Raw genomic sequence first — 18457 nt, 5'->3', positions numbered from 1 at the left:
TGTCACTCAAGCATGAGACCCACAGACCTAAACCAAGATTTTTTTAAGATTCCCTGATGGTGAGAATCACCAGAGAGCTACTAGAAGAATTCCTGGTCCCACCTTAGACTTGAATATTCAGAGCCCCAGGGAAGGGGTCTGGGAAGCTAGAGTGACCAGGTGCCCCATGTAAATCTTATCAGGAATGGCTGGGAAGCACACCTCAGTCTTACTCTTCTAGGACATTTCCTAGACCATTGTACGAAGTACACTGCCATCTTAGTCCTCTCAGATGGGATCCTAACTCTCTTGTTTTGAAAGTTATTTCCCCATTTCTGACACTTGGATGCTTTCAGTCAGATGCAGGCCTCTTGTGCTTTCCTCACTATTGTCCTGTGGAGAACTGTGTGTATGCACGCCTCATTTCCTCTACTTGATTATAAGCTCCCTGACAACCATATACTAGTCTTATTTATTTTAGTCCGTCTTCTCCAGAACATTGTATACCCTTATATGCAATTCTTAAATACAAAAAGCTCTGAAAATTCAAAGGTTTTAGTGCTCATTGGGTGAAAAAAAAATTTGCATGGACTGACTGACATACATGTTTTACTGGTCACGTGGGGTGACTAGTCATCCATTAGTTGCATAACTTTAATAGTCCCAACAGTGTGTGTGTCTGGGGGGGTGCTATATGGTATGTTCAGTGTATTTCCTTTCTAAAATCTGAAAAATTCTGTCCACCCATTGTATGATTTGTTGTGTTTTGTTCCTGAAAAGAGATAGTTATTGCTTTTTATCAGATTCTTAAAGGACTCTAAGATAAAACAGCTATAGAACTAATTCAGGATTTCAGTCTTATGTTAATTCATTAGTATTTTTAAATCTTTCTAAGGAAAAAGAAGAGACAAAATCATCTCAATCACTGGATAAATTGGGCCTTTATTTCTTTATGTGTGCATATGTATTCATTCCTACTTGATCCAAGACTAATTAAATCCATCAAATTGATGAATAGATGGAAAATTCCTGCCTCCAAAAATTAATTTCATTCCCTCTCTATCACTGCCCCCTATTCATTCAAAATTATAATCTTCCCACATCCAAAATGGATTTGGGATTATACTCTTAAGTCGTACCAAATGCCTCCTCTTTTGTGAACTCTCCCCTGCATGTAATCTTGCCTCTCTCTGAAACACCAATATAGCATCATAGTCAGTTTATGTCTGTTGTTTGTCTCTTTTTGTCATTCCCCTCCCCTTGCCTTTCTCTAGGCATTAGTCGATTCCATGCAAGGACAGGAGGGAGTGGTGGGACTTACTCATATATCACAGGCCCAGGAGCTGGCAGTATCTTTTTCATGGCGGTGGTCAGTAAATATTTGAATTAAAATAGGAAACATATATTACAAAATAAAATCACAATATTGGAGTTTATAATTTTTCACATATACATTTATTTTTGATAAATTGTATGAGGAACTTAACTCTTGCCTAGTGTGCTTGTTGGAGCCCCCAGAGTATCACTGACATGCTTTGGGGGACCTGAGTGGGACATGGTATAGTCCTACTCCCTTTTTTCCCATATTTTTATTGATATATTATAGTTGTACATAATGGGATTTGTTATTTCCCCTTTCCTTCCCTTCCTCCCTCTCCCTGGTCCCTTTCCTTTCCTCACTGATCTCCCTTAGGTTTTCATGAAATTCCCCCACTACCATTCTTTTTCCTCTCTAGCTTTCACATATGAGAGAAAACATACCACCCTTGACTTTCTGAGTTTGGCTTATTTTACTTAAGATAATGTTCTCAAGTTCCATCCATTTTCCTGCAAATAACATGACTTTATTCTTTATGGGACAGCCATATTCTCTAATCAGAGCAACTGTGTTTTGAATTGTAAATTTAATTTGCTAAAAGTGTTCTGCTAAAGTTAGCCAAACTCTCCTCTTGTCCCTCTGTGGCTGGTCCCTGATTTTATACCTGAGGACATCCAGAGCCACAGTATGATTGCCACAGGTCATGTGCTCCAGAAAGTCTGCAGGGATGGAACCCAGTCCCGAGTATCCTAATTCTTGGCCCAGAATCATCTTCTCCCACTTTCTGTCCCTTAGATGTTCTACGACTTTGTAAGTATCATTTGAGAATCAAGAAATGAATGAGAGTTCTGTGGGGTTCTAGGGATGCAAAGAGGGGTAAGATATGCAACAGTAACCTGCTTCATAGAGTGGTAGTAGATAGTGGGAGTAGCCACTAGCACACTATCTCCTCCTTTTATCTAAAAGTGATGCTTTCTAGATAATTCTGTGTCTAATGCCTCTCACACAAAATAGAATAGCTGTGTGGTAGAAATGTTCCAAACTAGATTATGGTGATGGTCACACAACTGCATAAATATTTCAAAACACATCAAGCTGTGTAGTTAAAAATGGATACATTTGGGCTGGGGATATAGCTCAGTTGGTAGAATGCTTGAAGCACAAGGCCCTGGGTTCAATCCCCAGCACTGCAAAAAAAAAAAAAAGGATACATTTTATGGTATTTAAATTGTCCCTCATTAAACCTGTTTTTCAATAAAGCAGGAGACACCGTATAAGACACCTTGGCTTATACGGAAACTGTAAGCATAAAACAAAATGTCCCTGTGAAACATTTTAAAAGCACGTTAGCACTTTCTTGGCAGTATTTTCCCACTATGTTATTACAAGTTAACTCCACAGCCATTTATTAATCCTCCTAGACCCTGAAATATAGGAGGAGAGTTTAGGGGAAAAGAAATGAAAGAGATACATAGGAAGAGTCATTTTTGGTCAGGGGTGGTGTGGGGAGGCATATAATGCCAAGTATTTTGAAAGTGGTGAATGGAAATTTCCCTTCTCTTCTTTGGAGTTTCTTCATGTTGGGTGCCTTCTGCTTTGAATAGTGAATACTTACCCAACCACAGAGTTGTGGTAAACAATCCATTTATTAAGTCCTCTAACAAGAGATTCAGAGATAGGCCTGAAGCTGGTGCATTTGAAAGACATCTCAACAGTGTTAGAACTCAATGTCAAATTCTCTGTGATTTTCTTGGCTTTCTTCTCACTATTGAAGTATGACTGCAACAGTACCAAACGTTGCCCTGCCTTCCAACAAAGATAAAACAGTGTTTAAAGCAGAAAGGCATGAACAACTATTTCCAAGTCTTTTTTCTTTCTCTTTTAACTGGGGAACAAAATCTAATAGCCCCACCCCAAGCAAATTTCCTCTCACATTTCATTGGCCGGAAGTAGATCACATGCCTATCCCTAGACCAATCACCAAGAAAGGGGAATGAGGTTAACATTACTTGCCTGGACAGATTTTACTCTTCCCTAGAACTGTGGAAGCGTTCTCCATTCCTGAATATAATGACTGAACAAATGAGACTTCTGTGAACTAGGAATGGAACTGCTAATAGCTGCTGGGAAGTTAACCAACAGCAGTCTATCATACTTTATAAACTTTTTTGACTAAAAGGAATAGAAATATGACCTCCCCTTCTTTCTTTGTTGGCCTCAGGCATCTGATAATTCTTTGTAAAATGTCCCCATGATTTCCATCCAAAGAATTACTGTTAAAGCCACAACTCTGCAGGACAGTTCCTCAATAATACTGTACATGTTTGTGTTGTTTTAAGTTTTGAGGTTGGGTAGTCATATTTCACTACCACAATTAATAGGAAAATTGGTAAGGAGCTGTCATTATTCAATATTAAGATGTTTAGTTTGTTTTACCCTCCCTTTAGAACATTTGACCAATTCAGATATGGGAAGATTTGCTATTACTAATCAAAGAGAGATGGAACATTGGCAACTATGTGGGTTTAGGAAAATGGTCTCGATGGGATTTAGAACTAGTGTCCCTCAGCACAGGTTAATGAGCAAAAACCATCATAGGTCCAGGGTTTTCAACACAAGGATAGGGGATGTGACTGATATCTTTAAGCCACAGGACAGAAAACAAAAACATCTGCACAGAAGTAAAGTGATCCCAAAGGCCGAATGTTCTCTCTGATATGCGGGTGCTGACTCACAATAGGGGATGGGGAGGGAGGAGTGGAGGTTCACCAGATTGGACAGGGAGCAGTGGCACTAAGGGAGGGGAGGATGGGAACAGGAAAGACAGTAGAATGAATCAGACATAACTTTCCTATGTTCATATATGAATACACAACATGTACAACCATATATGTAACTCCACATCATGTACAACCACAAGAATGGGAAGTTATACTCCATGTATGCATGATATGTCAAAATACATTCTACTGTCATATACAACTAAAAACAAACAAAAAAAGAAGTAAAGTGATCCCGTCTTCCCTCCCTCTTCCTCTCCCTCTCCCCTCCTCCCTTCCTTTCCCTCTTCCTCTCCCCCTTCTTTCCCTCTGTCATATCTCAACCATAGACCACAGTGTGTCTGTATTATGAATTTTAAATTGCCTTTATTTTATGTATCATTATCTTTGATTGATGAGATATTCACCAAAATAAAGAACTGCCTTTCAGTGACATAAAGTATACAAGGGACAGTATAATTGATACTTAACGTATATAGCTTTAGGTTATTATCTGTCTGCTGGAACTGGCCTAAGCCTTGGGAAATATCTAAGGATACTCAAAGCCATTAGATTTATTGAGTCTGGTGGAGAATAATAAATGCCTATTCTAGTAGATACTAAATCTTTTGAATTTTTCTTTCTACCTTTTGTCCTAAGTCATAAAAGCTGAGTTTTCCACATCTTCATTTCTCAAATCCCTTATATGTGTTTTCATTGTCTTAACCTCTGCTTTCAGGTAGTGATATAACAGCAAATTTTCAAAAGCATATAATTCAGGATATGCTGAATTTTGATTTTGAGTGGCCTTAGTATTTTTCCCTCTTTGGTGAGGGTTATGCATTTCCTTGTGAATCAACAGCCCCATCAGTGAATAAGCAGGTTCTCATATATAGACCATGGGACGTATTTGAACAATTTCACCCCCTCGCACACACATATGCGTAAAGAATGTTCTGTCAGCATTAGTTGGCTGTTTGAGGTTGACACATGTATACACACAAATATATCAATGTTTATCTCTTAAGATATACCATAATGATGTAATTTTTCATTGTTCTATGTACCATGTTGGCTTTATAAAATACATAAATACCCCTTTTCTGATTTTGTGTGAAAGAAGGCAATAGGACAACATTTAAACTTTTTGCTCTCTGCAGATGTGTGCTGATGCATACACCTAAAGAGTTTATAAAATGGTACATGTCTGTTTTCCTGAGACCAAGGATGACTTTTTGCTTTTTTTTTTTGAAAAGCACCCAATGGCATTTCATGATTTGTGAGGGGAAACATTCATGGACTAAATATGTATGAACCTACAGTGAGCACTCTTAGGTAGTTTTCTTAGGGTGACCCTACCTTTATGCAGTTGTAATAGCCTACCTATTAAGTGTGCCTTTCTCTGATGTTAATGCGACAGAGAGTACCTTCTCCTGGAACAGCTCATTAGATAAAGCACCTTAAAGATTGTGTTTTCTTCTCTTCTTACAGGCAAAGATTACTGCAAAGTAATATTTCCATATGAGGCACAAAATGACGATGAATTGACAATCAAAGAAGGAGATATAGTAACTCTCATCAATAAGGTAAATGCCTTCTAAACTGTGGAGTGCTTTGATGTGTCCATGGGATAGTACAAACTTTTGCTTTAGTCTTTGAAACTCCTAGTTTTTATGCCTGAACTCGTGAGGTAGAATTCATATTTTTCCTTTTGATCAGGTTAAGTCCAGGTGAATGAATGAACTTGAGAATCAAATAGATTTCTCTTTGCCTTAGGACCAGTTGTAGATTTGTGTGGCCCTGCATAAAAAGTCTGTCCCAGAAGGAATAGCTCAGAAAGAAACCTGCTTTCTGCCCTCTACAGCAGCTGGGCTGCAAAGCTCCCTGTCGTGAGAGACCCAAGAGGGGCTTTTAAAAGACTGGTCATGCCTCACAGGCAGAAAACACTTAAAGAATGTTTGCTTTTCAGATCAAAGACAGGTAGAGTGCCTGAGAGAATTTTGCTTGTCTTGTTTGGGCTAAGAAGGTTGGACAATTTTATTATCATTACAGTCAGAGCCCTGTAAACATCAGGAGAGCTATAAAATCCGTGGGAAGCCATGCGGTTTGCCAGGTCTTGACCACATACCATTTCTGTATTTGTGCAGTGCTCCTCACCAAGTTGCTAGTTGAGTTATATTACTCAAGTGATTCCTAGAACGTTTCAGTCTTTTTTCTGAAGTGCAGAGTTTTTATGATGGTCAGTGGGATTTGCCTTTATGATTAAGGGCAACTACTTACTAGGAAATAGCTTTGGAGATTGTGTTTGAAGAGCCTAATCCAAAAATGCCAGGGAACCAAGGACCCCAGAGGTTAAGTAGCTTGCCAAAGGTCAGGTGTATTTTAGGGAAAGAGCTGGTCCTTTCAAGGACTCCATATCAACGTGGTATGCTAAATAACACTAGAACTATGCAGACATCTATCTGGAACAGGGAGTTATTCCATTTTGCAGATCACCCAAAAACTCATCCATCTTTTTACCTGTGAAATATTCTCCCCTTAAGTTATTTCAGTATAGCTCTGTGGGTGTTGAATGTGGCAGGAGGAAATGAGAGGAGGGGAAAGATGCTTCCCTTGCTGTTAGTTCCTTTCTACAAGCGAGGCAGGAGCGTTTCTTCCCTTTTTTTACCACCCCTCCCCTCATCCTTATGCTGGCCTCCTTCAGGCTGCTCTCATATGCATTGTGCATTCCTATTTTTAATCAGACCTGTAATCAGACAAACAGGATAAGGAAGTTGTTAAACAGGCATGAAGCATAATACAAATGTTTTAATAATTAGCACCAATAATTGATTTTAGTAATACAAGGAAAGGACTAGAGTGTCCCCTGCCTCAAATGATAAAGCAACTAGAGATTTAAATAGCTGCCATTTTTGCAGGCAGGTGGGACTCACTGCTCTGCTTTTTGTTTTGTTTTTAGAGGAGAGGGCAGTCGCCCCCCGCATTTTGTACCAGGGATTGAACCCAGAGGCACTTATCCACTGAGCTACATCCCAGCCCTTTTAATATTTTATTTAGAGACAGGGTCTCACTAAGTTGCTGAGGCTGGCTTTGAACTCACAATCTTCCTGTCTCAGCCTCCCAAGCTGCTGGGACCCAGGCCCATCCTTCTCTTTTTTGTTCTTTTTAATTGTAAACCTGTTGTACCCATAATATTTAATAAGGTTTGAGAAGAGGAAAAAAACCACCACGGTTGTTCTCTTTACCTGAACATGTTGACTTCCACCTTAACACATCATACCCCAGTCCTTGCAACTTGAGTATGTGTCATGATGAGAACATAATTCATCTTCTTTTTTCTTTTTTTGGTACCAGGGATTGAACCCAGGGGCGCTTAACCACTGAGCCACATCCCTAGCCCTTTTTTATATTTGTTTAAAGACAGGGTCTCACTGAGTTGCTTAGGGCCTTGCTAAATTGCTGAGGCTGGCTTTGAACTCACCATCTTCCTGCCTCATCCTCCTGAGCTGCTGGGATTACAGGCATGCATCACCACACCTGATGAGAACATATTCATCTTGACGATTTTGTACTTAACCTCACAGTCTAAGATCCAGTCTGATAAAAGGAATCTGATTTTTCCAAAGACCTTGTGGGGAATGTTGACCAGTCCCAGTCACCCAATAGGGAAACATGAATAGGCCAGAGTGACAGGCTGCTTTCAAGAGTATCCAGAGGGCTTGCCTCTCAAGTGCTAAGGCCCTGGGTTCAATTCCCAGCACCACAAAAAAAAAAAATATATATATATATATATATCCAGAGGGTTGCATCCCATTCCTCTACTTTCATTGATTATATTTAATGTATTCAGAAGCAGCTTGATATTACATTTGCAAAATGTGCTGCCATCATCTCCGCTGTACACTTAGTCCATTGACCTGGTTTGCACACTGATCATAGAGTGCATGTATTGTTTTGACACTTGGTCCCCTGGTCCCACACTGTCCCTCCCTCAAGCTATTAACCTGTGTCCCTGCCCTTTCCTGTCCATGCAGACCCAGCCCAAGCCTGTGGGCCCAATGAGCAGGGGTCTAGCCTCCTCTGCACCTGTCCAGAGGAGCGCCTGGAGTGGTGACGGATTCTTTTCCCAACGCCATCATCCTGTCTTCTTCATCCCTAGCACCCAGCCCCTTCTTCTTGTCATCCCATAACAATACTGTGCTTACATGACCTCTGTGCACCAACCAGTCTTGGGTAGTTTCTCTATCCTTTTTGGAAAAATTAAGACAATAATTGCTGACATTCCTTTCCTCAGGCATTCTGCCACAGTTTCTGGCCTTGGTCCTTGTGACTATTCTGCAGGAACCTTCTATGTGTCCCCATCCTGCTCTTGTGTCCTCATGAATCCAATCCTAAGCACATGTGTTCCTGCTGCCTGAGATGTCCTCTGCCTACCCACTGAACTGTGTCTTTGAAAGCTAATAACAGCCAGTCTTAACTCATGTGCTCAAGCCCATTATGAGCTAATTTAACAAAAATCCCTTGTGCTCTAACATTTTGTTTTTATTATTATTTTATATGATCTTCTGGGAAATCAGGTCTCTTGCTGTACTATACTAGTGCAGATTTTATTTTCATTCCCATAAAGTTCTCCCCATCCTTGAGCTAACATTCTAGTTTGTTGGAAGCAGCATGTTAAGATAACAAGGCTATCAGCTCAGAGAAACCAGGATTTGAATCCCACCTCCATAGTTCCTAGCTGTGTATCTTTGGGCATGCAACTTAACCCCTCTGAGCCTCAGTGTCCTCAACCATAATGTGAGAGACACAAAGCTGACCTCACAGGGCTGCTGTGGGGATTTACTAAGATACTGTGTATAAAACACATCTTTCAGGAAGGATTCTGTCAGTGGTACCCACAATCCTAAGAATTGTTACCTCAACTTCAGCTGGTATTTCTTGGACTTCAGAGATGGGAATCAAGGGCTCTTGTGTCTAGGGTTAGCTGCTAGGATTGGAATGCTATAACATTAAGTAGGTAAAAATGGTTGAGGGAGAGGGAGAAAGAGGGAAGAAATCCACCTAAAATAATTAAGAATTCACAGTGGGTACGATTTTAGCAGGAATTTGGAAGGAAAACATGCCCTAAATATTTAGCATACTGAAATCTGTAAAAATGGAGTCTGAGCCTATAAAACCCTGGTGACATTATAGAAAATGCTTACTTCTTCCTCTAAGTTCAGGAGTCACCCAGAAGTTAATCTAGATGATTATATACTATTATAAATATATTTACCCTGCTTTGTTCAATATGCATTTTTTGTGGTACTGGGGATTGAATCCAGGGGTGCTCTGCCACTGAGCTACATCCCCAGCCCTTTTTATTTTTTATTTTAAGACAGGGTCTCACTAAGTTTCTGAGGCTTTCCTACAACTTGTGATCCTCTTGCCTCAGCCCCCTGAGTAACCTGAATTGATGTTCTCTAAATTTAATTTCATTTGCTCTGAGATTCTCTATTGGCCCTGAATTCTGCTGATACTGCCTTTTGTAGTCAGTTGAGGTGGGTTTCCCTTTGCCCTGCTTTTTTGTGCTATGGCAGGAGTCACAGAGCAGGCATTGCCCTCATTTTCAGCCCTAGATTGTCAGTTCATGTGGCTTTCTAGAAAATGAGTCAGACACCTTTAGTGGGTGTCTATAAGCCCTCTATGGTTCCTGAAATAATGTGCAAAGACCTGAACTATTTGCGTGTGTCCCTGAAAACTAGGATGAGATGTGGCAAGCCGAAGATTTGTTTTTTAGTTTATTTATAAAGAATTCTTGTGGATTTGGGAACATTTCCACTTGTGCAGAGCACACCTGTGTTTAGCTTTTATTTCCAGTCACTCAAAAATAGCTCCTGCGTCTGTGTTCCTGCCACCCCCATCCCTGCCTTCCTGATTTGTGCTCAGAGCATGTTTGGGAAAGTTCAGAAGCCCTGGGTCTGGTTTCCAATTAGAGAAGATCCCTGGAGAAGACTGAGGGTTGCTTGGTGGGAGCCAGGTCAGGGCCCAGCTGTAAGAGTGTCAGCCCTTGGAGGGTGTACTTAGTGTGACCCTTGCTGCTTGGGGCAGAATGATCCCAGATGTGGAAAGGTCATGTACCTTCTCTTGGCCAATAGCCTCCTGGCCTCAGAGTATTGGCCCTTTCTTTATGGTCCTCTCTAACCAGGAGGAAAGGCTTCCTACTGGCCCCTTTGTAAACAAAGATCTTTAGGTCTTGCTTATAAATTTGTCTTCCCTGGTTAGCTGTGTCTTTGACCCTTAAAGTATGCACTACCCCTATATCTTCCTTGTTATATGCCTAATTAACAACATCAGGATCAGTTCTTAGAAAGATTATAGTATTGAATAAAATCATGGAGTGATGGAGGTGGAAGGAAGGGGATTGAGATGACATAACCTACCACCAATGTTCATGGAAGGGAAACAATAGATATACCCTAAGGAAGGAGTGGGACCCAGAGAGTTACTAAAGATAGTTAGCAACACCTCTAATAGTCATCTTTCTTTTGACCATAAGGATTATACATTGGAGATTACTGGCAGCAATTTTAATTTGTACCCTGTTCTCTTCCCCTCTCAATGTTCGTGCATGCATACATTCATTCATTCATTCATTTACTTATTACCTGGAAAAGGTTTATGGTATGCTAGGAGCTATGCTGGATGCTAGGGATGGAATGGAAAAACAAAACTGCAAACGGAGAGGATTGCCTGTTACTGGTTCCAAATATTTGGAGATTGACATGCTATGAGGGCAGCGTACAACTGCATGCTGAAACTCACCCAGCTTCTTTCATCTCTACCTCAACATGTTTTCTCCCTCTTTTCCCAGATAATGGCTGAGCATTTAACTGAATACTACCTAGATCTACCTGTAGGACCATGGCTTCCCAGTGCAGGATTTTGGGTGCTGTTAGCACAGCCCAGATCCCTTGGCACCGTTCCTTTCTCCTCACAAGTGTCTCAGGAGCTTAGCATCTTGCCTTTTCCTCACAGCAGTGCTAGGGGTCACATGGGACCATGAGCACTCTTTCTAGATCACAAAGGAGCAACAGAGATCCAGAGCAAAGAAGTAGCTCTCCCAAGGGACTCCCAGCTAGTCAGTGGCAGAGCCAGGACAGAGGTCTCCTGACTCCTTGTTGTGTGCTCTTGGGACTTGAGAGCTGGGCAGGATGGTAACTATGGGTAGAATATTTCCTGTGAGGCCGCTGGATATTTGTAGTAGGTGGGGCTCAGTCACTCCCAGAGGTGACTCTTATCCACTCTTTGAGACTCACTTTTTGTTGTTGGATATCCAGAGCAAGTGTCGGTGGAGTTTCCTTTCTAAACAAGTGACATTATCATTATTTCTTGTAAGAACAACATTAGCATACCATTACCCCCATCCATTTGTTTCAGTCTTGCATTTTGAATTTCATGTTTCTGCTCTTTTTTATTGTTTTTTTTAGTTATACATGGCGGTAGAATCCATTTTTTAAATATTTTTAGATGTCAATAGATCTTTATTTTATTCATTTATTTATATGCGATGCTGAGAATCAAACCCAGTGCTTCACACATGCTAGGCAAGTGCTCTACCACTGAGCCACAACCCCAGCCCTAGAATCCATTTTGACATAATTATAAAAGCATGCAATATATCTTGTTCTAATTCAGCCCCCAGTATCTCTGTTTCTGCTCTTATAGAGTTAGGACATCACTGTAATACTTTCTCCATCATCCATGACTTTCTGATTCCATTGTCACTTGCCCAGAAATGAAATGATACCCAATGAAAAGGAAATGACAAGCCCAGCCTAGGGCTCAGGGCAGTTCTTTTTGTGCCTGAAGTCCCCCTCTCCCACTGCTGTTTTGCACTTTCTTTACATGTTGAGCGTATTTTACTTTCTTCTTTTCTTCAAGACCCAGGTATCACTTAGCTTTCTGCTTGCTGTTACTATGACAAAAAAAGAAAGGCAGGAGTCCTTAGCTACTTCCTAAGTCCTATGAACATATGTTCTTTTGTTTATTCTCATGTTTACTTTCCCCTTCCTGCATCCTTCTCATCAATTCATTGATTCATTGAAACATTTATGAGAAAAAATTTTCAAACTTCCTTGCTTCCCACCCACAAGGAGTAAGGTTGCCTCCACAGAGAGAAATGACTTTGGGCATCTCAAGAAAGATCCTTAGCTTGGCATAAGAAAGCCAATTGGCTAGTTAGATTGCTGGCCTTGACCCCTTCTCTCTGAACTGCTGAAGCTTTTAGCAGAGCTAAAATGCTAGGATTAAGTGGTTTCAAGGGTGAGGAGTAAATTAGCAGGTGTCACCCTGAATATGATGACATGCTGACAGACCCATTAGAAGGACATGTTTTATGAGTGAGTGAAAAACTTAAGCACAGGTCTGGGATCATCTGGGTTTGTACACGTTTGAAAAATGTCAGTGTTCAGCAAATGAATCATTTATGTCATAGAATGTATTTCCTGCAGTATGGCCTGTATTATTAGACTGCATATATCCTTATTCAGGAAGGAAGTCACAATACATCTCCTCCTCAGGGCATTAGAAGCCCAAGGAATTACAGTTTGCTACTGGTTTGTCTTCCTCTTAAAAGCAGTCAAGATACTGGGGTGGGTGAGAAGAATCATGATATCCTAAGTGCATTTGATTGGAACTCTTCCTAACCAAGCTTGTTTACTCTCACAAAAAATTAGATGAAGATGGTAAATATAGGGCCTGGGGTAGGAGGAAATTTCTTTTTACTTTACCAGTAGATAGTCAAAACAATGCCATCCCAAAATTGTGATGCTTATTATTAAAGATTTTTCCTTTGGATCATGGACAGATGAGCTGCAATTGATGCAAAGTCCTAGGTTCATGTGCCTCCACAAATTACATGACACTGTCTAAAGGGACTGTTCTATATTTGTTCAGTCTTAATTGTCTTATTACTCCAGAGTGCTATACTTAAGTAGCAGGACATCGGTAATCTTTGCAACAGCATCTTGAAACACACCCCTGCCCCTAGCCCCACAACACACAGAAAATTCTGCAGGTATCCTAAGGAATTGGAGAAACTCTCCTTTTTTGTTTTCTATTTCCAACCTTTCTATTTGTATTACCCTGAGAGAGATGTTGTGAGGTTTAGCTGAGATGTGTGGCTGAAAGTGCTCTAGAAACATCAAAATTGAATCATAGTTACTGCTATGATAAGTTATTATAAGAAGAAGAAGAAAAATCTAAATACCTGGTGACTTAATGTTCTTTCTTGGTGTATTGAACTGTCCTTAAATTAAGGTCAATTAAATTTTCCTGAAATTCTTCTTCATTATTTATTTTAACTTTTCTTAGGAAAAAAGTCATTTGTTATAGTTGTATGACCCCTATCTTATTAAGTATCTCAAAGCTCTTTACATTCCCATACATATTTTATTAAAACATATAGTTTCTGACATTGAAAGTGAAATGTATTAAAATTTTAAAATACTTACTCTTGGAATAAAAACAAAAACAAAAAAGATAAGTACAATTAAAATTCAGAATTACCCATGACATTACTACCTTCACATACCTTAATATTTTAGCAGTTATTCTCCCAGATTTTTTTCCATACATGCACATAACTACAGTTTAAAATAAAAATAAGATCATATTATTCACCCTTATTATCCAAAATATATCATGATTATTTTTGGCAACATACTAACAAGTCCTTAGTATCCTATGTATGGAGGGAATATTATGATCTTTTTTATATTTAGCCTGTTTCCAGTTTTTCTCTATTTTAGACCATGTTCCACATAATCATCACCTGGCTCATGAATCTTGGTGCCCATAATTATTTCTATTACATTTTACTAGTTGTGTAACCTTGATCAGGTTGCTCATCATTCTGTGCCTCAGTTTCCACATCTGTGAAATGGGGATAACAATAACACCTACCTCTTGGTGTTGTAAAGATTAAATGAGTTAAATCAGGTGTTATGGTTTGAATGTGTCCCTCAAAGTTCATATGTGGAAAACTTAATTTCCAATGCAACAATTTTGGGATGTGGGACCTTTAAGAAGTAATTAGATCAGAAGGGCTCTGCCCTCACAGATGGATTACCACTGTTATCATGGGAATGTGTTCATTATTGCCAGAGTATGTTCTGGCAATCCTGAAAGGATGAGTTTGACCCCTTTCCCCTTTCTTCTATGCATGCTCTCTTCTCTTTTCACCTTCCACCATGGAGTGATGCAGACACAGGCCTCTTGACCTTGGAAGCCTCTAGAACTACAAGAAACAAATCTGTTCTTTGTAAATTACCCAATCTCATATATTCTATTATAGCAGCACAAAACAGACTAAGACAATACGTAAAGCACTTAGAAAACCTGGTTCATAGTAAGTGCTATATAAATGTTAACTGTTGTTATTATTTCCTGAAGATAAATTGCCAAGTGTAACACTGCATCACTGCATTTTGAGGGCATTTAAATGAATTCTAAAAGACTGTACCAATTTAGTCTTCCCATGGGAGTATATGGAAATGTCCTTTTCATCCCTGAATATTATCCTTCTTTTTAGTCTCTACTAATATGATTTAATCTCTGCTAATTCTGCATTTTAGAAATAACCAAATTTGAAAAATTAACACATCATTTTCCAATTGATTTTTATAAAAATATCTCATATTCATGTCATTAACCTGTCATTCTTTATATTACAAATATTTTTTCTTAAGTTTATGACTCACAGAGATATTCAAGAAAAAAAGCCATTAAAATAAATACCTTTTAGCTTCAAAATTTCTTCATTTTATGGTTAACTCTATAGTACAGCAAGATTCATTCTTTTAAGAATAGTTTTACTTAGGCTTTTTATTTTAGTCCTCGTTGGAAAGGGTAGCCGGCTATTAAATGCATTCCTTTTCTGCCTTCCTCAGGGCTTTCAGAGGTTCTATTTAAAGCTTCTGTCCTTTCAGTATTTTTTATAGTGGCATTGAGAGAGCCCTGAGGTTCTGCATGGATGCTTATAAGGATCCTCATATCCTAAACTACTTTTGTAAAGGGTCAGAAAGCAAATGTATTTTAGGGTTTGTGGACCATTCAGTCTTGGTCACAGCTACTACTCTGAGATTGTAGAGGGAAAAAAGCCATAGAAGTAGATTAATAGACATGGTTGAATTTCAATAAAACTTTATTTATGGATGCTTAATTTTTTTAATTGTAGATGGACACAATACCTTTATTTAGTTATTTATATTTATTTATTTTGGTACTGGGGATTGAACCCAGAGTCACTCGACCACTGAGCCATATCCTCAACCCTATTTTGTACTTTATTTAGAGTCAGGGTCTCAGTGACTTGCTTAGTGCCTCACTTTTGCTGAGCCTGGCTTTGAACTTGCAATCCTCCTGCCTCAGCCTCCTGAGCTGCTGGGATTGCAGGAATGTGCCTCCATGCCCAACCTATTTATTTATTTTTATTTGGTGCTGAGGATCGAACCCAGTGACTCACATGTGCTAGACAATGCTCTACCCCTGAGCAACAACCCCAGTCCTGGATACTTAAATTTGAATATCATGAAATTTTCATATTCCTTGAAATATTCTTCTGATTTTTTAAAAAACCTATTCTTAGCTTTTGGCCCATAGGCTATAGTTTGCTGACCCCTGAAATAAAATATCTGGAAACAGACCATAAAAATCCAGCCAATTAATTTTCAACAAAAGTGCAAAGGCATGCTGGGCACAGTCACCTGTAATCCCAGTGACCCAGGAGACTGAGACAGGAGGATCACAAGTTTCACACCAGACTGGGCAACTTAGTGAGACCCTGTCTCAAAGTAAAAAGGGCTGGGAATGTGCCTCAGTGGTAGAGCACCCCTGGGTTCAATCCCCAGTCCAAAAAAAGTGCAAAGACCATTTAAGAGAAAAAAGATAATATTTTCAAGAAATGGTATTGGTATAATTGGACATAGGTAGGCAAAAATTGAACTCCAATCTAAACCTAACACATTATGCAAAAAATAACTCCAAATATACCATAGATCTATGTGAAAACACAAAACATAAAAAGTTATTTATGAAAACATACAAGAAAAGTGTTGTTATACTTGATACTAAAAGCACAATCCATAAAAAAAAACTGTTAAATTGGACTTGAGCAAAATTTAAAACTTTTGCTCTGCAAAAACACTATTAAATAATGTTGCTGGCAACCAGGCGAGGATGTGCACACTCGGGAGGCTGAGGCAGGAGGATCAAGAGTTCAAAGCCAGCAACAGCGAGGCACTAAGCAACTCAGTGAGACCCTGTTTCTAAATAAGAATACAAAATAGGGCTGGGAATGTGGTCCAGTGGTCAAGTGCCCCTGATTTCAATCCCTGGTACCCAAAAATAAAAAGAATGTTATTGTCCGCCTATTTTCTACAAGTTCATCTGAGCCCCAGTATTCAGTTAGTTATTGCCTCATAAGTAATTGCATGAATTTCAAGGTCCTTGGTTTTGTTCTGAGTCTTTCTGAAAATGCCTTTTATAATATAAGGCCAGGGATCTCCTATATTGGAGACTTTCCTTGTCTCTGTGAACCTTGTCCTCCAGAGCCATGGACAGATGTAGCCATAGTCCACTGATCAGACCTGGACTCAACTGAGCAGCCTGAGGGTTTGGATTTGGCCTGAAAAGTAAATTTTTCACTCACTGCCCTGGCCTAGAAGCGAAATTGGCTAGGTATAGATAAATAGGCCCCAAACAAAATTTTAGGCCAAGAAATAAGTTTTCCTAATGGAGAAACTTCTTAAAAGAATATAGGTTTATCCTGGTGAAGAATGGAAGTAGAAGCTAGAAAATTACTAATAGCTTCTGCAGCTGTCCCAGGTTTTTTTTTTTATTGCAGATGGGCACAATACCTTTATGTTACTTATTTTTATGCAGTGCTGGGGATTGAACCCAGGGCCTTGTGCATGCCAGGCAAGCACTCTACCAACTGAGCTGTATCTCCAGCCCTGTCTTGGGTATTCTTGATCTTCAAAATGAGCATGGTTGTGCCCTTCACCTCTTATGTGTCCCCAGCCATTATCTGTGAAATGAAGATTACCACCTCCTCCCCCTTCACTCTTTGTATCTCTTAGAGGTGGTATAAAAGCTAAGGAAAAAAAATCTCTGAAAACATAATTAAAGATGCTCTATGAATGCCACTATCTTTATCAATGAAGCAAAATGATGTTCTGTCATCCCTACTATCCTTTTAATGGAAGAAAAGCATGTATTTGGATGCAGAGTCCACACAGTTCTCTAATCATAAAGTGAAAATGAGAAAACAGCTACAGGATGCATGTCCTTGAGAAGTAAACTGTACATTTAGCCATGTGCTGTGGATGAACCAAAGGTGCCATTAGAAAGAGCTTTTAAGCTTTAGCATGGAGTGGTCATCTCAGTGTAAATGACCTAGCAAGGAGAAAATAGGGAGTTTCTGTGAAAACATGTTGTAACATAAGTTCAAATATTTGATTATGTTTGAATGGACAGTAAAAAATGTAAAAGTGCTACCTTAATGATTTGCTTTCTGTGTATGACTTCTGTGTCTTCAGATGCAGTTAATGTTTCTTGTGCTTGAAGCCAGATTACAAGGACATTGGAAAACCCCTGTCTTATATAAGTATCTCCTTTTCATATGATTACTGACTTTTGACGTGGGTTTATAGGAGAAAGTCTTTCATTCTGCTATTAGAAAAAAGTCTAAAACATACTTTTTCTGAGAAGACTTAAGACTGCATATGCCACAAATGAAGTTGAGAAGCCATTCTAATATATTCGTGTGTACAAACTTTACAGCCATGCCCCAGAATTCCAGGAGATACCCAATGTAAATGGTGACCCTGGAGTTGGGCCACCATGATTGCTAGTTTCTGAAGAGGCTCCAGACAGAAGCATCTTTTTCAAGAGGGAAACTAATTGAACATAGAGGCCTTTGGGGCTTCTGTCCTTGGTTGTCTTCTATCAAGTGTACCCATCCCCCATCCCCATCACCCAGGCCTTCCTGATTCTGGCCTCTGACTCTCTTAGTGCCTGTGGGAACTCTGGTCTTTGTATGGAGACCTTGGTTTGGTTTAAGCTTTTTTTCCTCATTTCTTAGTGACATGTGGACTCACAAGTTTTTTTCTGTAGCATTTCTTAACCTGTGTGTTATAAGTGGGTTATAGGAGTGTAGGAAAGTGACCCCCTCAGTGTCCCAGAGTAGATGGGAAGGGCCTTAGGTGATTGGAACTCCATGTGGGATGATGACCTCTAATATCCTTGGCATCTAGTAGAATAAAATATTATTAATAAAATAATATTAATTGTTTTAGTCAGCTTTTTGTTGCTGTGACTCAAAGATCTGACCGGAAAATAATTTTAGAAGAAAAAGTTT

The 18457-nt window shown here is 39.4% G+C and overlaps 1 protein-coding gene across 4 annotated transcripts in view; it reads left to right on the top strand.

The window, feature by feature from the left end:
* Sh3kbp1 (SH3 domain containing kinase binding protein 1) overlaps positions 1–18457 on the top strand; it is a 336423-nt gene that overhangs the window by 237160 nt on the left and 80806 nt on the right. For all 4 annotated transcript variants that reach the window (XM_047536039.1, XM_047536036.1, XM_047536037.1 and 1 more), the window contains one exon: positions 5548–5642. In XM_047536039.1, the coding sequence (XP_047391995.1) occupies positions 5548–5642 (95 nt within the window). The remainder of the gene's footprint in view (positions 1–5547; positions 5643–18457) is intronic.

This window comes from Sciurus carolinensis, chromosome X (genome assembly GCF_902686445.1).
Source record: "Sciurus carolinensis chromosome X, mSciCar1.2, whole genome shotgun sequence".
NCBI lineage: Eukaryota > Metazoa > Chordata > Mammalia > Rodentia > Sciuridae > Sciurus > Sciurus carolinensis.
This window is presented reverse-complemented; position numbering and strand designations above follow the sequence as displayed.